Consider the following 23,173-nt stretch of genomic DNA (forward strand, 5'->3'; position numbering starts at 1 on the left):
TGGGAGGGACTCCGGGCGGCCGTATCCAAATTCTTCAGGATTGGCGGGGATGGGGGGCGGGGTATTTGTTCTTCTAACCCCTCCGTGTGCTACGAGGCCGCAAGGGGCAGAGAAGGAAGAAAGACAGGCTAGGATAGGATAAGTTTCCGCAAAACCTTGAACCTAATAAAGGAACAAAGAAGACTTGAAAACCCTTCTCCCTGTCCTTTCCTACTTTCCCACCCCGAATCCCAAGGAATGGAAAAGGCGGAGTCTCAAGGCCTCGTCTAGGGGGGACGCGGGGAGGACGCTTGAGGAAGAAATCTCGCGATAGGAGGCCGGCCGGGGCGGGGGTGACACCTCTTCCCTCCTCCTCGCGTTAGTTCCGGTCGCAGAGGAGACACCGCCGCAGTTGCTGCCACATCGGGGATTTCTGGCTCTTTTCTCTTCGCCTTAAAGTCGGTGAGGCGCGACGCTCGCCTGTCCCGGGACGAGGTTGTGGCCCTCAGTCGCCAGACAGGGCAGGGGGGTGGGGGCCGGCAGGTCTGGTGTGGCCCGGCTTGAATGGGTCTGAGCCGCCGCCTGAGGCCAGGCCGGATCCGGGGCCTGGATTCGAGGGCCACTGCCGCCACCTCAGCAGGGAGGTCGAGGGTCTGCGGCCCGGACCGGGACGTGGGGCCCGGGGGTGCGCTGCGGCGCCAGAGACCGAGGGACCCCCCTCCCCCCAGCGGCCTTGCCTGGCCTGGGTAACAAAGCCGCTGCGGCCTCTGTTGGGTGATGTACGCGTGGGGGGTTCTGGCGGGAGGGGCGGGGGAGCAGCCACCACCTCTGCGGCCGCCTCCACCACCGCTGCTTTCGCTGGAGGGCGGGCGGATGTACGGGGCGGCGGGGCCCCCGGCGCGAAGCGCCTCGGCGCCTGTGGTCCGCTCGTTGCGGCGGCCGCCACCACCGGCGACGGGGTCAGTGAAGAAGGGGCTGCGGGCCGAGAGCTCGCCCCTGCGGCGCCCCGCAGGGGCCGAGGGGGTTCTGGGTGGGGGGTGGGTTATCTCGTTCGAGCGGCAGACACAGGAAGGGTGTGGATAGAGAGACACGTGCTCGGGGAGGAGACTTGGATTGCAGGGTACGGGGCAAAGGAGGCTAGGCCGGCTCTCAGTTCATTTTGCAGGCTGGAGTGGTGCAAGCGGCCGCTGCAGTCACGGGCACAACTTCATAGGGTGGTGCTGCTCATAGGCCCACGGTAGAAAGGATTCACCCTTTGACGGTGTCTGAAAATTGACGTACACGTTTTGGATACCTCGCGGCAATGGTGGCAATCTCGCTTAGACTTCTGTGGTGCTTAGAAGTAGTGGAATATGCAGGCGAATTCAAAGAGGAACGAGGAGGAAACCAAACAATTATGTTTATGATGGGTGATTTGCCCCTAGTCACTATGGTGCTGCTATAAGGTCTTTTAAAAGTGTACTTCACCGTACATCTTCAGAGTTTCTTGTAGGGAGAAATGCAGGATTTGAAGTTACATTAATTCTTGGTGTTTGCCCCAGGTACTGCCAGGCTGAAAGTGTTATATTTGATTTATATTGTGACTACACCAAGGTTTGATGTTTTGTTTTTAGAACAAAATGTTATGGCACTGATATTTTTAAGGCTTTATTTTCCTTTTCTTAGGGTGTCTTTTATGAATAATCAAAAGCAGCAAAAGCCAACGCTATCAGGCCAGCGTTTTAAAACCAGAAAAAGAGGTAAATATGTTTTAAAGTCTCTCTCCAAACTTCCAGAACAACTTTGATATCTTGGTTTTTCTGCCAGGCAATTGCTTAATAGTAAATCTTTTGAGAGAAAAATATCAGAAAGGAACTTGAATTTCTAGTTGACTGCCATTTCAGATATACCCTTACTATTTTTACTGCTTTTCTAAGCCTTTAGTTTTTAGTATCAACATATATATCTCTATAGTGAATGGTCTTTTTATTTTGAGGATAAAGTACCTTTTTTTTTTTTTTAAGTATGGAGTGCATTTTCACTAGCTAAATTTTATTTAAGCAGACTTGCTTGAGGGGAAAAGTTAATTTATGAAAGGGAGCTCCTAATACTATTGCTGGTTTTTCCCAAACTTTGTGAAGATTTCTGAGAGAAAAACCAGACTTTACACATGGAAGCTAATTATGATACAGAGTTCACACTGTAATGTCTTTTGAAATTAAATATTTCTCACAGACAAGTACTAGAATTCTGTTAACTGCTTCTCTCTATTAGTGGGTAGTTAGGTGAATATTCTGTAGCAAAGCACTTATTGGTGACACAAAGTTAAGTGGGGTGTGGTCTCAGATATATTTTGTATTGGGCTTAATACTTTCACCAGGATTTTTCAGTGTTATTGTTCAAAAGCCATATTGACCTTATTTTACAGGAGATTTTGAGGAAATAGAACTGGGTCAGCTACAGGTTATAAATTGTTTTTTTCTACCCTGGGTAACAGACACTTTGAGATATATATTACATAATCTTTTGTAATCCTTGATCATAGACTGTCCTCTTGTAGTGGGGAGACTAAACAGTGATTTTAGTCTTTCCAGATTTCTTTAGATTTAACCTGCTAAATAAATTTTCTCAAGAGGAGGAAGAGGAGTTGGAAACTGAGCAATTCAGCAGTAATAGGGAAAAGTCTGTATCCCCTTGAGGATGTGGTGATACCAAGTCATTTTATTGTTACTAGCATCAGGAAGAGGTGTCACTTCCCCAGTTCCACATTAAGATAACTCATGCCCTCCTAGTTCCTCATGGTGGGGTCCTGGGTAGCATGAACAATCATCCCAGTTTGCCTGGGACTGAAGACAGTTCCCAGGACCTAGGCTTTTCAGTGCTAACACAAAGTCTTGGGCAGACAGGGAGGAGTTGGTCACTCTAGGGCTGTGTGAAAATTAAGGTAGCATCTAACCTAGATAGGGAAGTCAACAAAGCTGGGTATGTCCCCAAAGCACTGTTAAGTACCAAATGAATGATTTAAAACAAACATACAAACATAAAGTGTTATGGGCATTTAAAGAAAAGAATCAAGAGCTCCAGCATTTAGACAGAATTTCACTCAAGAATAAAATTTACCTGAAGTTTAGAGGATGTCCTAAATTTCAGAAGAGCCCAGAGGCAATAGGAGAGCATTTGGAGTAGAAATTGCCTCCTGGCAGTAGGAACACACTAGCTCATTTAACTCATCATTTATGAGACTTGTGTGAAAAAAATAGTAGGAGAAAAGCCACGCAATTCTTGTGACTAGGCAGTCATGCCTTGCATTTGCAGAGGATATGTGTAGTCTTTTATTGTGTCTGCTTGCATTGCAGGTCTTGGGTAAGCTTTGTGTTTTGTTTTTTTCAGGTGTTGAAATAAATGAGATTGTGATACATGTGGTTAACTTATTCAGTAGTTACACTTTCATAAGGTGGTGGTTTCATGGCATTTTGGTAAGCCTTTTAAAACTAAATGTTGTGGGGTTTTCCCCCCAGATGAAAAAGAGAGGTTTGACCCTACTCAGTTTCAAGACTGTATTATTCAAGGCTTAACTGAAACTGGTACTGATTTGGAAGCAGTAGCAAAGTTTCTTGATGCTTCTGGAGCAAAACTTGATTACCGCCGATATGCAGAAACACTCTTTGACATTCTGGTGGCTGGCGGAATGCTGGGTAAGTGTCTGGGTTTTGTGGGAAATGTGATGTATAGAGATTATGTGGAATCCAGAACATGGACTATTTGACAAACCTGTCAAATTGGGGTGGCTTTGTTTTTGGCTTTTTTACTTTCTTAGGATTTTTCCATTCCCCCCGCCCCCAGGTCATAGTAGTTTAGCAAATTATCTTGCTCTGTCTAGCTTTATAGTTGAAATCTGTTAGAAAATCATAACATTTGGAGATGACTTTTCTGATATGTACATCCCTACTACATCCCCAATCAGTAATTTTTCCAAACTGTGTTTGAACACTCTCCATTAATGGAGAAATCTTAGCCTCTTATGTAGTCTTATGAAATACTACTTCTGTATGCCTGAGGACTAATCCTACATTCTTCAGTACATTAGCCACAATCACTTAGAGTGTGGCTAATCTAAATTGAGATGTCCTATAAGTGTCAAATATACATTGAATTTTAAAGACTTGATATAAAAAAGAATGTAAGACATGTCAATAATATTTTGAATACTTAAATGTTAGAATCAATATTTTTGATATGTTGGATTAGAGTATATTAAAATTGCACCTTTTTTGGGGGGGGGGGAGGGGGGGAGAGAAAGAGCCTGAGCCAGGGAGAGGGGCAGAGAAACTCATTTTTTTATAAGGAATAACTAAGACAGTTTACAGGTTTTCTTAATGTTTATTTATCTTTTGGGGGGCGGGGCACAGAGTGAGAGAATCCCAAGCAGGCTCTGCACAGAACCCAGTGTGGGGCTCAAACTCATGAAGTGTGAGATCATGACCTGAGCCAAAATCAAGAGTTGGACGCTTAACTGACTGAGCCACCCTAGGCACCCTCTGAGGAACTCTTAAGTAGGCTCCACGCCCAGCAGAGAGCCCTGACACACGTGGGGTTCTTAAAACTGCAAGATCATGACCTGAGCCGGAATCAAAAGTTGGGCACTTAACTGAGTGACCCAGGTGTCCCTGTTTTTAATATTTTTAATGAAGTTACTAGAAGATATAAAATTACATCATGTGGCTCACATTATGTTTCTGTTGCACAGCACTGCTCTAACTTCCACCTCCACCCTCACCAGCTCAGGATGTCTTAAAAGAATGTGCCATTTAGTTAAATATCTTCAAATGATGATGATAATTTCATTTCCATAGCTCTTTAAGACATTTCAAAATGTTTTCACAGTGATATGGTATTGATCCTCAGGGCCAAGCTGATAGAATCAGAACTCTTATTTGTAAGCCTGCAGAATGGAGGCTTAAAAGGCTTCAGTAACTTACATGCAGTCAAATAATTACTCAGTGGTGGAACCAAGGAACTTAATGTTCATATGTTCTAATATATTCCATTATATTAGCAGTTTGTAGTAAGAAATACCTATTTTCTACTTACAATACTAACCCTAAATCTGCTCTTAAAGTCCTTTCTAAACCTTTACTAAGGAAATTTTCAAATATATCCTAAAGAGAATAGTAAAATGAACTTCTTGGCTGTTACCCTACTTAATTGTTAACAGTCTTCCCCCTGACTTCATCCCCCTCCCCCATATTTCAAAGTGTATATCAGACTCACTTTATCCATAAATACTTACAAATGTATATGAAAGATAAAGACTAACTTGTAAGTTTTTATGGCCCAGCCTCTTAGGAAGCTTGAAGGGTTGTTTTCTGTATGGAAAGTTACGTTATCAAAAGCAACTTAAAACATCTCCACTTGAGTGACAGATTTGGTACTGTTGAATGGTTAATGCAGTGAGTTTAACTGGGTTGCTGAAGGGGGTTATTCTCTCAAGTTGTTTCACTTTATTCACCAACCAACCATGTTGCTTTTGAGATAGTGACTTTGCTCTCAGATCATCTTTTAGAATTTGTATTATTTTATTTTCTAATGAGAATCCTTCCAGAAAGTAAGATTGAAATAATTACTAATTTTAAATGAAGGTCACTGCAAATTTTTTGTAAAATATACCTTAGCCCCAGGTGGTACACTGGCAGATGACATGATGCGTACAGATGTCTGTGTGTTCGCAGCACAAGAAGACCTAGAAACCATGCAAGCATTTGCTCAGGTAAATGAAACTATATATTTATTTCAGTTAGCTATTATCCGTCTGAATAGGAGTAGTCTGCTTTTAAGAGGTTGCAAATAGAAAGTTGAAGGAATCTGAACTGAAGATTTAGAGATACTTTTTGGTGTAATATTAATGAACTAGAAATTTCAAATGTGTTGAGGAAAACAAAGTAGAAAAGATTGAATTATTTTCCTGTTTGTCCCTTTGGAATTAATCCATTTTTAAGGAATACCCTCAAACTGAAAAGGAAAATCATTTCCTTGTCATTTCATTCAATTATTTCTGCCTGTAACTTTTTATTTTATTTTATTTTATTTTTAATTTTTTTTAGTGTTTATTTTTGAGACAGAGCATGAGCAGGGGAGGGGCAGAGAGAGAGGGAGACACAGAATCTGAACCAGGCTCCAGGCTCTGAGCTGTCAGCACAGAGCCCGACGCGGGGCTCGAACCCACGAACCATGAGATCATGACCTGAGCCGAAGTCGGACACTTAACCGACTGAGCCACCCAGGCGCCCCTGCCTGTAACTTTTTAAATGAGTTAATAGGCAGATTAGCTTACCAATCAAAATTTCATTCAAAGGTTTCATACATAGTTTGTGTTATTGTAAGCAAAGAATTCAAGTGCTCCTAACCTAGAAATTTGTTACCTGTCTTTGGGAAAGTAGAACTATATTCTCTGATCTTATTCTGTTAATAATCCTACAGATGGGTAAATGACTTGTATTTAAGCAATAAATAGTCCTTGCTTTAATATCTGGCAATAAAAATCTATCGTGGGTGGCTATTAAAGTGTTATATTGTAAGTTTTGAGAGTTGACAGATTCTTCCCAAGTGGGCTTTTTAAATAGCTTGTAAATTCTTATATCCAGTGGAAGTTTCCCTTTGATGCTCTAAAGATACTATGAGATAACTCAGATCTTTTAGGAATCTTGCATCTGTAGATATCAAGTTATTAAATTTCATTACTGTTCTTCATAGGTTTTTAACAAGTTAATCAGGCGCTACAAATACCTGGAGAAAGGTTTTGAAGATGAGGTAAAAAAGGTATGAACAACAGTATGCTTTGTGGATACAGAAGGTTGGGGTCAAAGAGGGGAACATTAAATCTTAATTTTGCCACAGATTTGAGAGGATTTTAGGTATTTAGGTAGACTGTCATTGAAATGTGATTTGGGGGTGTATCATTTAGTTTAATTTGCTACACAGTGTTTCCTAGCTTTGTGTCCAAACAAGTGGCAAAAAACTAAAGACCAAAATGGGGTTTGTTCAAAAGATACAGTAAGATCAGAGCTAAGCAGATTGAGAAAGAAATTTAGCATACTCGCTATTAAAGTCTTAGATAGTCTGTATATAGGTAGATGAAAAAATGTAGTAATGTTAATAGTAACATCAGGTTTCAACCTGTTCTAATTATTAAGTCATGTAATACAGAAACCCTGTGAGGCAAGTTTTATTATCCACATATATATATGTGAGGAAACTGAGGCACAGCGGATAAGTAACTTGCTCAGGATCACTCAGCTAATGTTACTATAACTGAGACTAAAACTTGGATGGTTAGACCCCAGAGCCCACACTTTTAATCAGTATAGGTTGCTTTACTATGTCTCTTTATATAATACAGTTGCTCTTTTAACCTTTAACTATTCACTTTTATAGCTGCTGCTGTTCTTAAAGGGTTTTTCAGAGTCGGAGAGGAACAAGCTGGCTATGTTGACTGGTGTTCTTCTGGCTAATGGAACACTTAATGCATCCATTCTTAATAGCCTTTATAATGAGAATTTGGTTAAAGAAGGTAATCAGCCTTTAGTAAAGAATTGTCTTTAGTTGTGTGAAGGTGAGGATACCAAAGAGCATGAAAGATGTACTGATATAAAAACTAGGATATAACTTACATAGATTTAATTTGTGTAATCTTAAGTTTTTTAACTATCTTTAAATTTAATAAAATAAAACTCATTAGATATTTAATATATACCTTTGGCTATCTTTAGGTATATACCAGATGTGGTTATAACTTAAAAAGAGAAATGCCAGGGAAACCCAGAAAGATTAATTCCAATTGGGAGACTTGGGAAAGTCAGAGAAAGTGACTTTAGGGAAAATGTCAAGCCAAAAAGAAAATAAGTTGCCTGATGTAATTTTCATAGTTAAATAATTCTGTTAAAATAAAAACAAAACTTTTTTAAAACTAGACTACTGAGTGCTTAATGTGCCCTATTTCCCACAACAGCCCTGTCAAGTGTAAGAACTGTTACACTCATTTTACACATTAGAAAGCAGTTTAATAACTAAAAGTACCTAACTAGCAAATGAGACAATAGAGAAATTGGAGTGAAATGGTAAGCAGCTTAGTGGCAGAGGGAAGTTTGGGGATAAAGGGAGTAAGTCTGTGGTTGAAATGGGGAGATAGAATGGTTGAAATCCACTTGTTTCTGCTAAGTAAGCTCTTTTGTTCTACAGGGGTTTCAGCAGCTTTTGCTGTAAAGCTCTTTAAATCATGGATAAATGAAAAAGACATCAATGCAGTAGCTGCAAGTCTTCGGAAAGTCAGCATGGATAACAGACTGATGGTTTGTAACTTTTTTCATTCTTCCCCTTCTTGCCAACACTTAAAGTGTAACAAGGGAACTTTCTCATTTCTAATCTGTGAAAAGAAGTGGTTTTTTATTGATACGATTTAAAGACCACTTGACCAGATTAAATTCTCCTTTCAGGAACTTTTTCCTGCCAATAAACAAAGTGTTGAACACTTCACGAAGTATTTTACTGAGGCAGGCTTGAAAGAACTTTCAGAATATGTTCGGAATCAACAAACCATAGGAGCTCGAAAGGAACTCCAGAAAGAACTTCAAGAACAGATGTCCCGTGGTGATCCATTTAAGGATGTAAGATATTTTTGTTTAAACTATCTTTACGAACTAACTAGAACTTAAATAAAATTTTGGAAAAAATAAGCCATCTCTATGATTTTTTATTCACTTGAGAAGCTTTAAGGCATTTCACCAGAGTGAGTTTTAATTAGTGGCTGTTGAATTATGTGCTGGGGCTTTTCATTAGCCTTTTTCACATTTAATGCTTTACTAGTGCCCAGAAATTATAGGGCTTGGGGATTTTGTAGGGTTCAAGCCAGTGAATAGGTTTTATGTTTCCATCTCCATCCTTTTCCAGCTGGTTTGCCTGTGTGTAAATTAAGGCTTGGACTAGAGGTCCATCCCTTCCAGTTCTAAAAGTTCTCTGATTATATGTGGTACACGTGTGGTTCCATTGCCAGTTGTGTTTTTATGTTTTTATGTTTATGTATCTAAGATTGATGCGTAGAGTATACATATCAAAACTGATTTACTAAATTGGGATTCTTTTTGCAGATAATTTTGTATGTCAAGGAGGAGATGAAAAAAAACAACATCCCAGAACCCGTTGTCATTGGAATAGTCTGGTCCAGCGTAATGAGCACTGTGGAATGGAACAAAAAGGAGGAGCTTGTAGCGGAGCAAGCCATCAAGCACTTGAAGGTAAGTCTGACTTCACCTTTCTTTGGCTCACGGTTTAAAAACAAATACATGTTTAAAAATAGCATTGGCCTGAAATTTGTTGTTTGCTTTTGAGGGAGTATTGGAAAATATGAGCATTCCTTATTTATTCTCTAAAATATTAACATTGTATTGACAGTTGTCCGGAATCCCTGGTGCAGACAGTATAGCTTGGTTGGCTTAGTTGCTTAGAGAGCCTTCTGCTTAATTTAAGTTTCCATTACATAGAATATAACTTACAGTGATTTTGAAAGATCTGTTATGTTCTGTATTTTAGGAATTTTGAAATGGCTGGTCATTGTAAGAAGTGACTACATTTTTTCTCTTTTCCCCTTAAAAGCAATACAGCCCTCTACTTGCTGCCTTTACTACTCAAGGTCAGTCTGAGCTGACTCTGTTACTGAAGATTCAGGAGTATTGCTATGACAACATTCATTTCATGAAAGCCTTCCAGAAAATAGTGGTGCTTTTTTATAAAGGTAATTTAAATTTTGGATTTTGTGAATACATTTAATAAAAATCCTAAAATACTCCTCTAATAATTTCAGTGAGTCTGAACATTAGCTCCATAAAATATTTTACTCTAATCATAGGACTGAATTGTCTCTAATTGAATTGGGTGCTTTTTAGTGTATTAATATCCAAAACATCTTTAAACCTTATTAATAAGTTAAAATCTAAAACCTTCTTGGTGTGGCCTCAAACTTTGTCTCCTGTTCTCTACCAGTTCTCTTCCCCAGACACACTCTTCACATCTCTGTAGTCTTTGGCCCATGACAAGTTGACTTCCCTTCTTCACTCTACCCCATTAGCCATCTTGTCCTTCAAGATCAGTTCAAAATGCTCTGGTGAAACCTTCTATTTCAGTTATTATTCCCTTTTCTGTGATCCCTATTTCAGAAAACTGATCTAAAGTGGTTGATAAAGATAAGGACTTTGTTGGGAGAGAGCCCATTGCAATATATGTAGATTACTATCGTTGTTAATAATGTTTGGGTGTTTTTAAACATCTGTTTTTGAGAGCATGCTCGTGAGCGGGCGAGAGGCAGAGATAGAGGAACAGAGGATCTGAAGTGGATTCTGTGCTGAAAGCAGTGAGCCAAATGCACAGCTTGAACTCAAAAACTGAGGTCATGACCTGAGCCAAAGTTGGACACTCAACAGACTGAGCCACCCAGGCACCCCTGTTTTTTTTGTTTTTTGGGTTTTGGTGTTTTTTGTTGTTTTTTTTTTTTTTTTTAAGGGAGAGAGAGAGTGTGCACACACATGCAAGCTGGGAGGATCCCAGGCAGGCTCCACGCCATCAGCTTAAGCTCAGAACCTATGAGATCATGACCTGAGCTGAAACCAAGAGTCAGATGCTTAACCTGCTGAGTTTAATGAATTATTGATCAAGTATCACTGATTACTTAATCACAAGGTTTCTCAACCTTCGTATTCCAGATATTTTGTGCCATTTAACTCTTGTTCGTAACAATCCTGTGCCTTATAGACTATTGAGTAGCATTTCTCCTCAGTGTAATAATCAAGAATGTCTCTAAACATTGTCAGATGTCCCAGCACGGGGATGGGGTGTGTAAAGTTGCCTTCAGTTGAGAAAGTCACTGGTTTAGTGAGTGTTTTTCCTAGCTGTAGGTTCCTATGTTGGCAAGAAGTTGACAAAACATTTCTTTATGTAGGTTTCTCATTTTATCTTTTCTATTTTTCTTTAAAAATTGAAGAAACCAGTTGAGTGTTCTGAATACAATTATTGTTTTTACTTGACTTCAGTAGGCTATTTTTTACCATGCACACATCTGTACCTTACGTGGCATCTGACTCTGCCTGAAAAACTCCCAGATGTAATGATGACTCTCTTTCTAGCTGAAGTCCTGAGTGAAGAGCCCATTCTGAAGTGGTATAAAGATGCTCATGTTGCAAAGGGGAAAAGTGTCTTCCTTGAGCAAATGAAAAAGTTTGTAGAGTGGCTCAAAAATGCCGAAGAAGGTAAGTCTTTTACTTGGTGCAGTTTGTTTGGTAAGCCGGAGAACTAATTTTAATGTGGCCATTGTATATGCCACCTTTTTTTATTCATATACCATTTTGTACCTTGAATACAGACTTTCATTCATTTCTGACAGATCTGCAAATACTCATTTACTTTAAGGCAGGTAGGGAGAGCTTGACTTTAAATATTGAAGTATTTTGATGGCGTGGCCATTAGACATTCTGAGGAGGAAAATTGAAAAGATTGAGACTATTTAATATTCATGAATTTTGAGATTTATAAATGAAGGCTTGTGAATATCCTCATAAGTGGGGGATTATTAATAATATATCTTAATTATATTAAAAATCTTCAAAGTTATAAATGGGGACTTTTGTTTTCTTTTATTATATAATGCTTGACTGCATCTTTTCCCCTTTTCTAGAATCTGAGTCTGAAGCTGAAGAAGGTGACTGAATTTTGAAACTACACCCTCAGTAAAGCAAACAGGAGTTGTAGATAAAATGTCATGTCTCATGTGTCCTGGTTCTTACATCTTCCTACCTCCCTATATCAAGCATGATATAAGGGCTTTCATGGCAAATTTTATTTTAAATGTTTCTATGGTTACTGGAAATGTTGGGTTTAGTTTCTAAAACCATGTTTTAAGTAGCTACAGGAGCTATAGATTTGAATCTAATGTTGCATTAGTCTTTTCAGTTATCTTCTACCTCCTGTATTTTCTACTGTAATAATGTAATTTAAGGCCTTCCACAATGAACAGTTCACTTTATTCCCTGGGTTTTCTATATAAACAGTTTTCAAGATATGATTTGGTTAAAAATAATTTGTTATAAAAATTCTGTTTGCAAATTAAACTGTAAAAGTGTCCAAAGTCTCAAAAGGCAATGATTTGTGTGATAATTTGGTATGCCCAAAGCCCTGCTCATCAATGAAAATCTCATATACAGTAATTGAATTCATTAACATGAATCTTGAGTATTTGGACCGTTGCTTGCATGTTGGTATTTTCTTGCATTTTTAACCCTGGACGTCCTTGAGCTCAATTGTTTGCTCTCTGGTTTTTATTCTTTAGTAAAGCCATGGAGAACAAGCTTGAAAGTGAGTTGTTTGGGAAATTGTGTATGACAGAGGTGGTGGGAAGAAGAAAGTTGAGCTTGTTCTCATTAAAAACTTTTGCATTCAGTTTGTATCTTTCCAGGCAAAACCAATGGATATTCTTTTCATACAGCCATTTTCAAATGTACCTTAGAAAAATCTTGTCATTTAAAGTATTTTACACTCGTCATGCACTTAGATTGAAAGGAAAGGGACTCATAAAATAATGTGAGTGCCTACCTGGCTCAGTTAGAAGAGAGCATGTGAATCTTAATCTCACCATGGATTCGAGCCTCACATTGGGTGCAGAGATTACTTTTTAAAAAAAAATAAAAATAGTATGAGTAAAGAAAGTGACTATCAAATCCCAGGAAGTTGTTAAATATTAAGTGGTCAGCATGTTCTGAGACTCTAAATGTAACTCATTTCCTCTTGCCTTAGAGTATTTGTTGTAAAGAATGAAGTGCAATGATCATACATTCCCACTTGATCATGTTGGATCAACTTCATTCTCTTGACATCCTTTTAAATAACTCAAGCATCTGGCTATTAACATACCCTAGTTTCCATCTTTTTAAATTGCCATGAGCCAAATATCTCTTATATACAATTGATCCATTTATTTCAGTGGCTGCCTTTTAATTTCCATCTTTCTTTTCTTGCTGCTACCCATATATATATTATATATATGTTATATATATATATGTGTTATATATATAATATATATATAAATATGTAGTCATTAGAAAACAAAAAATGACCACCACTTTGGTGGAGAGACTTCATATTAATAAAGTGAACATTTTGAAAGGGTTTTTTTTTTGTTGGGAAAAGAAACCAACTTAGAATGATGCCACCAGACTGAATGGAAATTGCCCCTTTCAAAGGTGCCGTTCTTAGGAGCCAAGAATTCGGTGTTTAAAAGTTCATCTTGAGGGAATATGTGTAATATAATTTGAAGTAAAGGTGTAGTGACCTTATGAAGAACATAACTGATACCATTATGAATGGGGTGAAATTGTTAAAGGAATAACTTTGATAGTTTTAATGCACAGGCAAAATGTATTCACTAGGTTTCTACATAGTGATCTGCTTTTACTTTGTAATTTGTAGTCCTCAAAAGACTTTTTTTCAAAAATAATAAAGTCCATCCTTACGCCTAGGTTATAGGTCAGTCTTCTTTAGTTTTTTGTTTTTTTTTTTTTTTTTGGTGTATTCCATGTTTATACCTAGGAATAGCTGTACGTTATGCGTTCAGACAACGTCTCTACTGTGCAAGCATTTAATAATCATCCTTTTCATCCCATGATTCCCTAACTGTAACACCCACACAGAATTCCAGTGTAGCAGAAACTACATTAATATTTCTATAGCCAAACCATTGCATGTTACTGTCGTACAAAGTGTACCCTATTTTATTATATACTGTGTATAGTGAAAGAGTGTGTAGTCTTCCAGAACTACATTATGATCTTTGTCTGATCATAGTTTTTTTCTTCATAATGACAAAGTAGTATTTACTTACTACAATGTTATAGTAAATGGATAAATCACCTGTGATAGTATAAAGAAAGGGAATGCTTCCTAAAGACTACAGATTTTCATTTTGAATTATAAGTGGAATTTTGGAACTTGGCTGCCAATGCCCACCTATGGCCTCAAATATTTACTGCTTAATCTAGATGTTAAAATTGTACTTGTAATTATAATTGGATAATGTTAGCTGATTTTCCTAACTTGGTGTCAGTTTCCAAGGATAAGTCGTCTTTTAAGTGCCATAATTAAATGTTTAGAGCTGATCCTAAGTTTCTTAATTATTCTGGGAGTATTATCCTAGAGATATTTGTTTGTTCTTACAAAAACTCCAAAAACAAAAATGCCACAGGAAATTTTGACATAGCATAGTGATGGTGGGGAGAGGAAATGCGTGTGACTAAGAGATGTATCTGCGTTGTACATGAAAAAGAATAAGGGTGATTGGGGAGGAGCCCTTCTCGGGTGGTATCACCCCTATTGTGACCTAATGTATCTTTTTAAAAGGGAGGGGACCTAAAGATAAACATTTTCATTGGCAGATATATATTTATGTGTATCCATATCCTGAGGCAGTATTTTAATCATTTCCCATTGGTTTTGAAGATTTTAACAGATTGTTGATTGTAACTGTATCATAAGTAGAATCATTTGGAATTCTAATCTATAAAAATGAATTAAAACCCTGTGTAGCAGTTTATAATTAAAGTTGCTAGGCATAATGCTTAGATAATGGTATTGAAATTTTACTGATGAAACTACAGGAGATTCAGGAAATGACAGAACTGTTGATTGGCTTTAAGTGTAACAGATGCCAAAATTTTAGTGTGCAGTATTACTTGGACTACTGAATGACCTTTGTAAAAATTTTCCTCAGATGCTATATACAGGTGCCATGTAAAATAGGTAAAGCATTTGTGAGAGTTCTGGTAAATTGCCTTGCTATGATTTTTTTATGTAAAGTAGTAAGTAGTCCTTTAGTATTGATATAAAGTGTTTCTGTTTATCAGCTTACTGAGGCCTAAAGGTTTAAAATATAATTAAATAATAGGTTGTTCAGTGGGCTTTATTTAGGTGGACTCTAGTAGATGTGATAAGTACTTTTGACTTCAAAATAATGAATTTATAATTGGCTTCTGTTTAAAAACGAATTGCAGTGGATATGAGCTAAACCCAATCTTTTTTTTTTAATGTTTTATTTTTATTTATTTTGAGAGAGGGAGAGTATCTCAAGCAGGCTCCACATTGTCTACGCATTGAGCCTGACATGGGGCTCAATCTCACAAACCGTGAGATCATGACCTGACCTGAAAATGAAGAGTCAGCCTCTTGACCAACTGGGCCACCCAGGCACCCCTGACCTAAACCCAGTCTTACCCATACAGTTATACATAACTACAAAACTTGGTGTGGATCAGAAAGGTTTCCCAACCCCCTTTCCTTCCCTACTTCCCCCTCCCCCCCCCCCCCCCCCCGTTTTAACTGGGCAATTAGCAGCCATATCAAATCCAACCTTTTTGATTTCCATGCATTTATATTTTTTTCTTTAGAATTATAGTCTCCTCTCTCCCAATAATTGAAAAAAGGATGAGGATACTTTACAGATGCACTCAGTCACTGTCAATTTAGTAACTTTTAAAAACCTTATATAAATTAAAAGCTCAACTGTTTGTAGTGCCCTAGAGGAAACACTAGTAAAAAATCTGCCAAGTCCTTTGTTTTGTAGACTGTCTAGAGGGACCAAGACCTTGTTCAAACTATGATCAGAATGTTTATGGTTGTATTAGTGCAGGCTTGGGAACTATGCATTAAGTGTATACAGTGAATTTGGGGTGTTACAAAGTTATCAGATACAGTTGAGCTGTTCCATTTCAGGAGTTTCTGGTCTGTGTGACCATTTTACAATACTGAAGGGAAAAAAGTTTAAACCTTTTTTTTTTTTTCTTTTTTAGTTAAAATTTCGAAGGCTGTGCTTAAACACTTGACTTAGAGGTAAACCTATTGTGTGACCCATTACAGACTGCAGCCTCTATTACTTCAAAAATCTGTTTTGTGTTCTCTGGCATCTTAAGAATATTTTCTCTGTAAATACACCTCATTTCCATTCTAGTTAGGAGTAACGGACCCCGGCATGGCAAACAGTTGAAGAGCGGAGAAAACTGGATAGCTGATACTACAGATAGTTGTTGGACCACCTCCAGTCCAGCCATCCAAACCAGTAATTCCATTGCTGCATTATTTGTGTTAACTGTGAAATTGGCTTCTTGTCTGTACCCTTGAAGTTGAATAAAATTTCATGAGATTCCTTGTTAACTTAGAGAAGCAATGACTATTGTTGCATTGGTTGTTGTATGCTAATAACCTATAAGCACTGGAGTTGCTTCTGGCTCCAGTCCTTGTCCTAGTCCTTCCAGTTTTCCCCCTGGCGTTTTGAATACCATTGAAAGGCCTATTCCTCTTTTTTTTTTTTTTTGTCTGGACCACTTTGGCTGTTGTTTGGCTCACATGTACTTCAAACTTCTCCAAATGCTCAAAAACTGCAATCATTTCTTTTCATGAAATACTAGTGCCATCTACCCTCCCTGGAAAGTTTCAGCTCCCCTCCCTTCAGCCCTCACATCTGATGGGTCAAGTTCTGTCCATTTCAACTCCAACGCTAATTCATGCCACCAGTGTCTATTAACAGCCGGAGTAGTCTTTAAATTCAAGTAAAACTACTTAAGACCTTTCTGCTGGAGGGACCTGTGTGATTGATTTTTTAGCTAAATCTTCCTTTTTCACTTATTCACACACCATCCCCCCGCCTCAGTGCCCAGCATCCGATAGTACTTGTCAAGTAGTAAGCATTAAATATTATGTAAGTGAAGAAATGAGAACAGGGACGACCGTGCTTCCTGGATCTAGTCAGAATACTGAAGTTGAGGATGTGAAAAACTAGAATGGATGTTTGCATGTACAATGAAAGTTGTTCTGTGATTTTGGAATATTTAGAAGCAACTTTGGTAAGGTTGAATCCAAGATACTTCTGTTCTATGGCAAGGATTGCTGTGACTGATGTGACCTGGCTGGACTAAGAACCTGTCAACAATTCGTAAATGTGTGTTGTCAGGTGCTCTGCTGAGCTTTAGCACTGTGGTAACAAACAGGACTAGATGCCAAAATTCAGGCCTACAGGAGGGAGCTAATCACAGGTGAGAGCAAAACCAAAGGCATGGTAGGTACTGGCAGGTTGGAGCATCTGGTTTCAGGGCTTACATAGTCTGTAAACCCTTAAAACAACCATGAGAGACAAATCACACTCAAAACATGGTTTGCAAGTCCCTAACATTGAACAAATAGACCATGCATGTGAAACAGTTGGAGAAAGATACCCCTCTATTAGCTGTGTGGCTGGGCAAATAATTCAACCCTGAGCCTTGTTTTCTACATCTGTAAATAAGAATTATGACTGATGCCTATCTCGTGGAGTGATTGAGAAGTTTACAATAATCTACTTAAACGAAGGTACTTAAACAGTGCTCATCAGAAGAATCTCTCCATGAACTGTGGCTGTTGTCAAGGATGTGTTTGTGGGGGAACTAAATGCCACCGACACTGCTAAAGCCCTGAATACAGGTTTCCTGTTTGATTTGAACCAGTAGAAGGTAATGAAAGTCCCAAAAACCATTGACATGATATTTTTACTTTAGCAACCGTAGAAAGAGACACAAGATTAACTGAAATCGTCATGACCTGGTAGTAACAATGGAAGTCATGTTTTGTGTGCATGTGGTCAAGTGTCTTCCCCAAACTCCATTCTAAAAATAAAAAAGTTATAACTCCACAAAGGTTAATGGCATATGATAAGCATCTTCTGTTGAGAGAAGGAAAGCAGATAGGTGACCAATTGGCGGGGTTTTAGCTTTGTCTGTTCTGCTAAGCCCCTGCGGTGCAGCAGAGAGCTAACCATAACTTAATTCAATACCGCAGGTCTAAGGGAAGGCTCAGAAGTTGGGGCACTGGTTTCTTTTAAGGGTGGGAGTGAGGAGCAGGGTGGAAAACATGAGTTTATCGGAGTCTTTAAAAGGAGTAGCCGCCTTTGTCCACTCCCCTTACCTTACACCGCCACATGACTGGACTTAAATTCAGCAGAAAACAGAAGGTTTACCATCTGCAGAAAGAAGTTGGGGCTATGGACTGGTGGATACCAGACACAGGTAATAATACTATATTAAAATGCAAAAAACAAATTAATAAAATCGGCAGATCCATAGCATTATACATCTGTGTGGCAGAGATTAACAATTGTCCCTGATATTATTCTCTGACTTTTTCTTAGAATCCCCAACTTTTAGCTGGACATATGACTGCTCAAAAAACATCTCAAAAAAGAAGACGAAGAAGAAGAAAATACATCTCCCAGCCCAGCCTCCCTTGTAAGTGTGGCCACATGATTAAGTTCTAGATGGCGGGATGAGCTATTTCCAGTGCCTTTGAAGAGGCCATGTCTTCTTCCTTCCCTTTCTCCTTCTTATAGCTGGAAATGGGCATGATGACTAGAGATCAAACAGGGCTCTTGGACCATAAAGATGAGGGATGATTTGCTGAGCATTACAAAGCTACAAAATAGAGCCTGAGTTCTTGACACAAACTTTTTCAGTGTTCCATCTCTGACAACCTATGTCTGGACTTCTTTCAGATGATAAAGAAAATATCTTGTTTAAGTTATTTTTATTTTCGGTCTCCTGTTACATGCAGCTGAATGTAATCCTAAATAGTTGTTTAGAAATATAAAGAGAAATAGCAAAAGGGACAGACTCAAAATAGGCTCAAGATGAAAAGCTGAATAGATCAATCCTCATAGGGAAAAAAAAAAATCAAGTGGTAGGTGTGCCATTTTTTAAGTTATTATCTTGTTTCAAACACTCTTGTCCTATGTGATGATGAGGCTGGAGCTCTGCAGACTACATTTCTTACATGGGATTAGGAGTAGGGAAAGGTATGGAGAAGAGCGTTCCTTGAAGAGGAAAGAGCATGTGCAAAAGGCTGGGAAAAAAAGGAATTTGGTTTATTCAGGTAAAAAATACATTAGGTCTAAAAAAAATTAAGTGTACAATGCATTGCTTTTTAATTCCTTCACAAAATTGTGCAACCATCATCACTACTGAATTCCAGAACATTTTCATCATCCCAAAAAGAAACCCCATAACCATTAGCAGTCACTCCCCATTTCCCCTTCTCATCTCATCAGCTGTACCAACCACTAACCTACTTTCTATCTCTATGGCTTTACCTATTCTGGACATTATTTCACATAAATAGAATCATACAATATGTGGCTTTTTATACCTAGTTTCTTTCACTTAGCATAATGGCTTTAAGCTTCGTCTAGGTTGTGCCATGCATCAGTATTTCATTGCTTTTTCTAAAAGGCCAAATATTCAATTGTATGGATATATCACATTTTGTTTATCCATTCTTCAGTTGATCAACATTTGGGATGGTTCTACCTTTGGACTATTATGAATAATGATGCTATGAGTATTTGTGTACAACATTTTGTGTGGATGTATGTTTTCATTTCTCTTGGGTATATACTTAGGATGGAATTGTTTGGCCACATGGCAACTCTATGCTTAACTTTTTGAAGAAGGACACAAATGTTTTTTAGAATGGATGCACAAGTTTTACATTCCCACTAGCAAATTTCTCTACATCCTCATCAACACTTATTGTTGACTTCTTTGATTATAGCCATCCTAGTGAGTATGAAGCATTATCTCATTTTGGTTTTTATTTGCATTTCCCTGATGAGTAATAATGTTGCAAATCTTATTGGCTGTTTGCATATATTCCTTGGAGATATGTCTATTCAAATATTTTGCCTATTTTTGAACTGTGTGACCTTTTATTATTGAGTCATAACACTTTACATATTCTGCATACAGGGCATAATTCCCTTATCAGATATATGGTTTGTAAATATTTTATGTCTGTAGTTTGTCTTTTCATATTTTTAATGCTGTCTTTTGGTGTGTGTGTGTGTGTGTGTGTGTGTGTGTGTGTGTGTGTGTGTGTTTAAGTAGGCTTCAAGCCCAGCGCAGAGCCCAATGTGGGGCTTGAACTCACACCCTGAAATCAAGATCTGAGCTGAGATCAAGAGTCAAAAGCTTAACTGACTAAGCCACTCTGGCACCCCTTGATGCTGTCCTTTGATGCAAAACCAGTTTTTGAAATTGTATGAAGTCCCATTTATCTACTTTTGTCTTTTATCCCCTGTGCTTTTGTTATCATATCAACGTTTATTTATTTTTGGGACAGAGAGAGACAGAGCATGAACGGGGGAGGGGCAGAGAGAGAGGGAGACACAGAATCGGAAACAGGCTCCAGGCTCTGAGCCATCAGCCCAGAGCCCGACGCGGGGCTCGAACTCACGGACCGCGAGATCGTGACCTGGCTGAAGTCGGACGCTTAACCGACTGCGCCACCCAGGCACCCCACTTTTGTTATCATATCAAAGTAACCACCTAATCAAAGTTCATAAATATTTACTCCTGGGGCACATGGGTGGCTCAATCCATTAAGCAACCAATTTTGGTTCAGGTCATGATGTCACTGTTTGTTGGTTCAAGCCCTGCACTGGTTTGTTAGTTTGAGCCCTGCCTTGATTTGTTAGTTCAAGCCCCACATCGGGCCATCTGCTGTCAGCACAGAGCCTGCTTCAGATCCTCTGTTTTCCTCTCTCTGCCCCTCCCCAGCTCATGCATGTGCACTCTCACTCTCAAAAATAAACATTAAAAAAAAGAAAATATTTACTCCTATGCTTTCTTCCAAAAGTATTACAGTTTTAGTTCTGACATTTAGGTATATGATCCATTTTGAGTTAATTTTTATATGTGGTGTGAAGTAGGGATTCAACCCCATTCTTTTGCATGTGGAAAACCAGTTGTCTTACCAACATTTCCTGAAAATATTATTCTTCCCCTTTGAATTGTTTTGGCACCTTTTTTCAAAAATCAATTGCCCACTTTCTGGATTCTCATTTCAACTCCAGTGATCTGTCTATCCTTATGACAGTATCATACAGCCTTGATTGTCACTGTAGCTTTGTGGTAAGTTTTGAAATTGAGAAGTGTGAGTCCTCCAATTTTGTTCTCTTCTAAAATTGTCTTGGCTATTTTGGGTTCCTTAGCATTTCCATTTCTGCAGAAAAGGAAGCTGAGATTTTTGTAAGAATTGTTATATCTTAGATCAGTTTATGACTATTGCCATCTTACAACCCATGAATATGAAATGTCTTTCCACTTTTTTAGGTCTTTAATTTCTTTCAATGGTATTTTAGTAGTTTTCAGTGTGCAAGCTTCACACTTCTTTGGTTAACTTTATCCATAAATATTTCATTCTTCTTAGTGCTATTGTAAATGAAATTTTCTTAATTTCATTTTCAAATTATTCACTATTAGTGCATAGAGATACAATTGTTTTTTATATATTGATCTTGTATCCTACAACCTTCCTGAACTCATTTATTAGTTCTAATACTTTTTTCAGTAGATTCCTTAGGATTTTTCTTGACACATACCATGTTCATATCATTTACAAATAGAGAATTTTACTTCTTCCTTTCTGAGGAAGACTTGCCTGTTTGCCTTGGATAGAATCTCCAGTGCATTATTGAATAGAAATGCCAAGATTGGACATTCTTTTCTTGTTTGTGATCTTACAGGGAAATTTTTAGTCTTTTTATCAGTAAGTACAATGTTAACTGTGGGTTTTCATAGATGCCCTTTATCAGATTGAGGAATTTTCCTTTTTTTTTCAGCTTTATTGAGGTATAGTTGACCAAAAAAAAATTGTATGTGTTTAGGGTGTACAAAGTAATTAATATATGTATACATTGTGGGTGCCTGGGTGGCTCAGTCAGTTAAGCTTCCAACTTCGGCTCAGGTCACGATCTCACGGTTTGTGAGTTCAAGCCCCGTGTCAGGCTCTGTGCTGACAGCTCAGAGCCTGGATCCTGCTTCGGATTCTGTGTCTCCTTCTCTCTCTGTCCCTCCCCTGCTTGTGCTCTGTCTCTCTCTGTCTCTCAATAATAAATAAACATTAAAAAACTTAAATAATGTATATGTAAACATTGAGAAATGATTACCACAATCAAGTTAATTAATACATCCATCACATCGCATAATTAGCATGTATGTGTGTGTGTGTGTGTGTGTGTGTCGTGAGAATACTTAATATCTACTCTCTTGGCAAATTTCAAGTATTTGAAATAGTAATATTAACTATAGTCATCATGATGCATAGCAGATCCCCAGAATTTATTCATCTTATGCCTGAAAGTTTGTATCTTTTGACCAACATCTCCTGCATCCACTATCCCTCATTCCCTGGCAACTACGATTTCTACTCTGTGGTTCTAGGAGCTAAACTTTTTTAGATTCCACATATAAGTCAGAACATATAATATGTGTCTTTCTGTGTCTGGCTTATTTCACTTAGTGTAATGTCCTCCAAGTTCATCCATGTTGCTGCAAATAGCAGGATTTTCTTCTTTTATTTGAGTGAATAATATTCCAGGAATTTCCTTCTATCCCAAGTTTATTGAGTGTTTCTCTCATGAAAGGGTGTTGGATTTTGTCAAATGCCTTTCCCACATCTATTGAGATTATCAAGTATTTTTTGTCTTTTATTGTATTAATTTGGTGTATTGCATTGATTGATTTTTCATATGTTGAACCATATTTTTTGTATTCCTGGGATAAATCTCATTTGGTCACAGTGTACAATCCTTTCATATGCTGCTGTATTTGGTTTTCTAGTATTTTTTTGAGAGTTTTGCATCTGTATTCATAAAGTATATTGGTCTGTAGTCTTCTTCACCTGTGAGGTCATTGTCTGGTTTTGGTATTTGGCTAACACTGGCCTCACAGAATAAGTTGGGAAGTGGCCCTCTTCTGTGTTTGCTAAGAGTTTGCAAAGGATTGATGGTAATTTTGTAAACACTGGTAGAATTTACCAGTGAAGCCATCTGTGCCTGAGTTTTTCTTTGTGCAAAGTGTTGTTGTTGTTGTCGTTGTTTTTAAGTTTTATTTATTTAAGTAATTTCTGTCCCCATGGGGGTTTGAACTCATGACCCAAAGATTGAGTCTCATGCCTTTCCAACTGAGACAACCAGGCACCCCTCTTTGTGCTAGGTTTTCAATTACTAATTCAATCTCTTGCTATAAATTTATCCAGTTATTTCTTCTTCTATCCTATTTTTTAAATATTTTGTTTTAAAAAGAATTTTTTTTAATTTTATTTTTAAATA

General features: G+C 38.2%; 1 protein-coding gene across 5 annotated transcripts; it reads left to right on the forward strand.

Annotated features, from left to right (window-relative positions):
- Positions 1-152: 152 nt before the first annotated feature.
- Positions 153-16,194, forward strand: BZW1 (basic leucine zipper and W2 domains 1). 5 transcript variants are annotated; one of them, XM_045480678.1, is made up of 12 exons: positions 153-474; positions 1,645-1,718; positions 3,477-3,653; positions 5,631-5,725; positions 6,709-6,774; positions 7,390-7,525; positions 8,194-8,303; positions 8,448-8,618; positions 9,099-9,245; positions 9,604-9,742; positions 11,127-11,249; positions 11,675-16,194. In XM_045480678.1, exons 2-12 carry the CDS (start codon positions 1,655-1,657, stop codon positions 11,704-11,706), a joined length of 1,260 nt encoding a protein of 419 aa, XP_045336634.1. In that variant the 5' UTR covers positions 153-474; positions 1,645-1,654; the 3' UTR covers positions 11,707-16,194. The 5 variants fall into 5 exon arrangements, with proteins under 5 accessions (XP_045336634.1, XP_045336632.1, XP_045336633.1 ...); XM_045480676.1 differs by having other exon boundaries at positions 153-437; XM_045480677.1 differs by having other exon boundaries at positions 155-441.
- Positions 16,195-23,173: the final 6,979 nt, after the last annotated feature.

Source organism: Leopardus geoffroyi, chromosome C1 (assembly GCF_018350155.1).
Source record: "Leopardus geoffroyi isolate Oge1 chromosome C1, O.geoffroyi_Oge1_pat1.0, whole genome shotgun sequence".
NCBI classification, from domain to species: domain Eukaryota; kingdom Metazoa; phylum Chordata; class Mammalia; order Carnivora; family Felidae; genus Leopardus; species Leopardus geoffroyi.

Coding starts and splice junctions, on each gene's coding strand:
- BZW1 (XM_045480675.1), top strand. CDS start 757: ATGTACGCGTGGGGGGTTCTGGCGGGAGGGGCGGGGGAGCAGCCACCA. Junction 1,719..3,476: donor TTTTAAAACCAGAAAAAGAG/GTAAATATGTTT, acceptor TTTTCCCCCCAG/ATGAAAAAGAGAGGTTTGAC. Junction 8,304..8,447: donor GCATGGATAACAGACTGATG/GTTTGTAACTTT, acceptor TTCTCCTTTCAG/GAACTTTTTCCTGCCAATAA.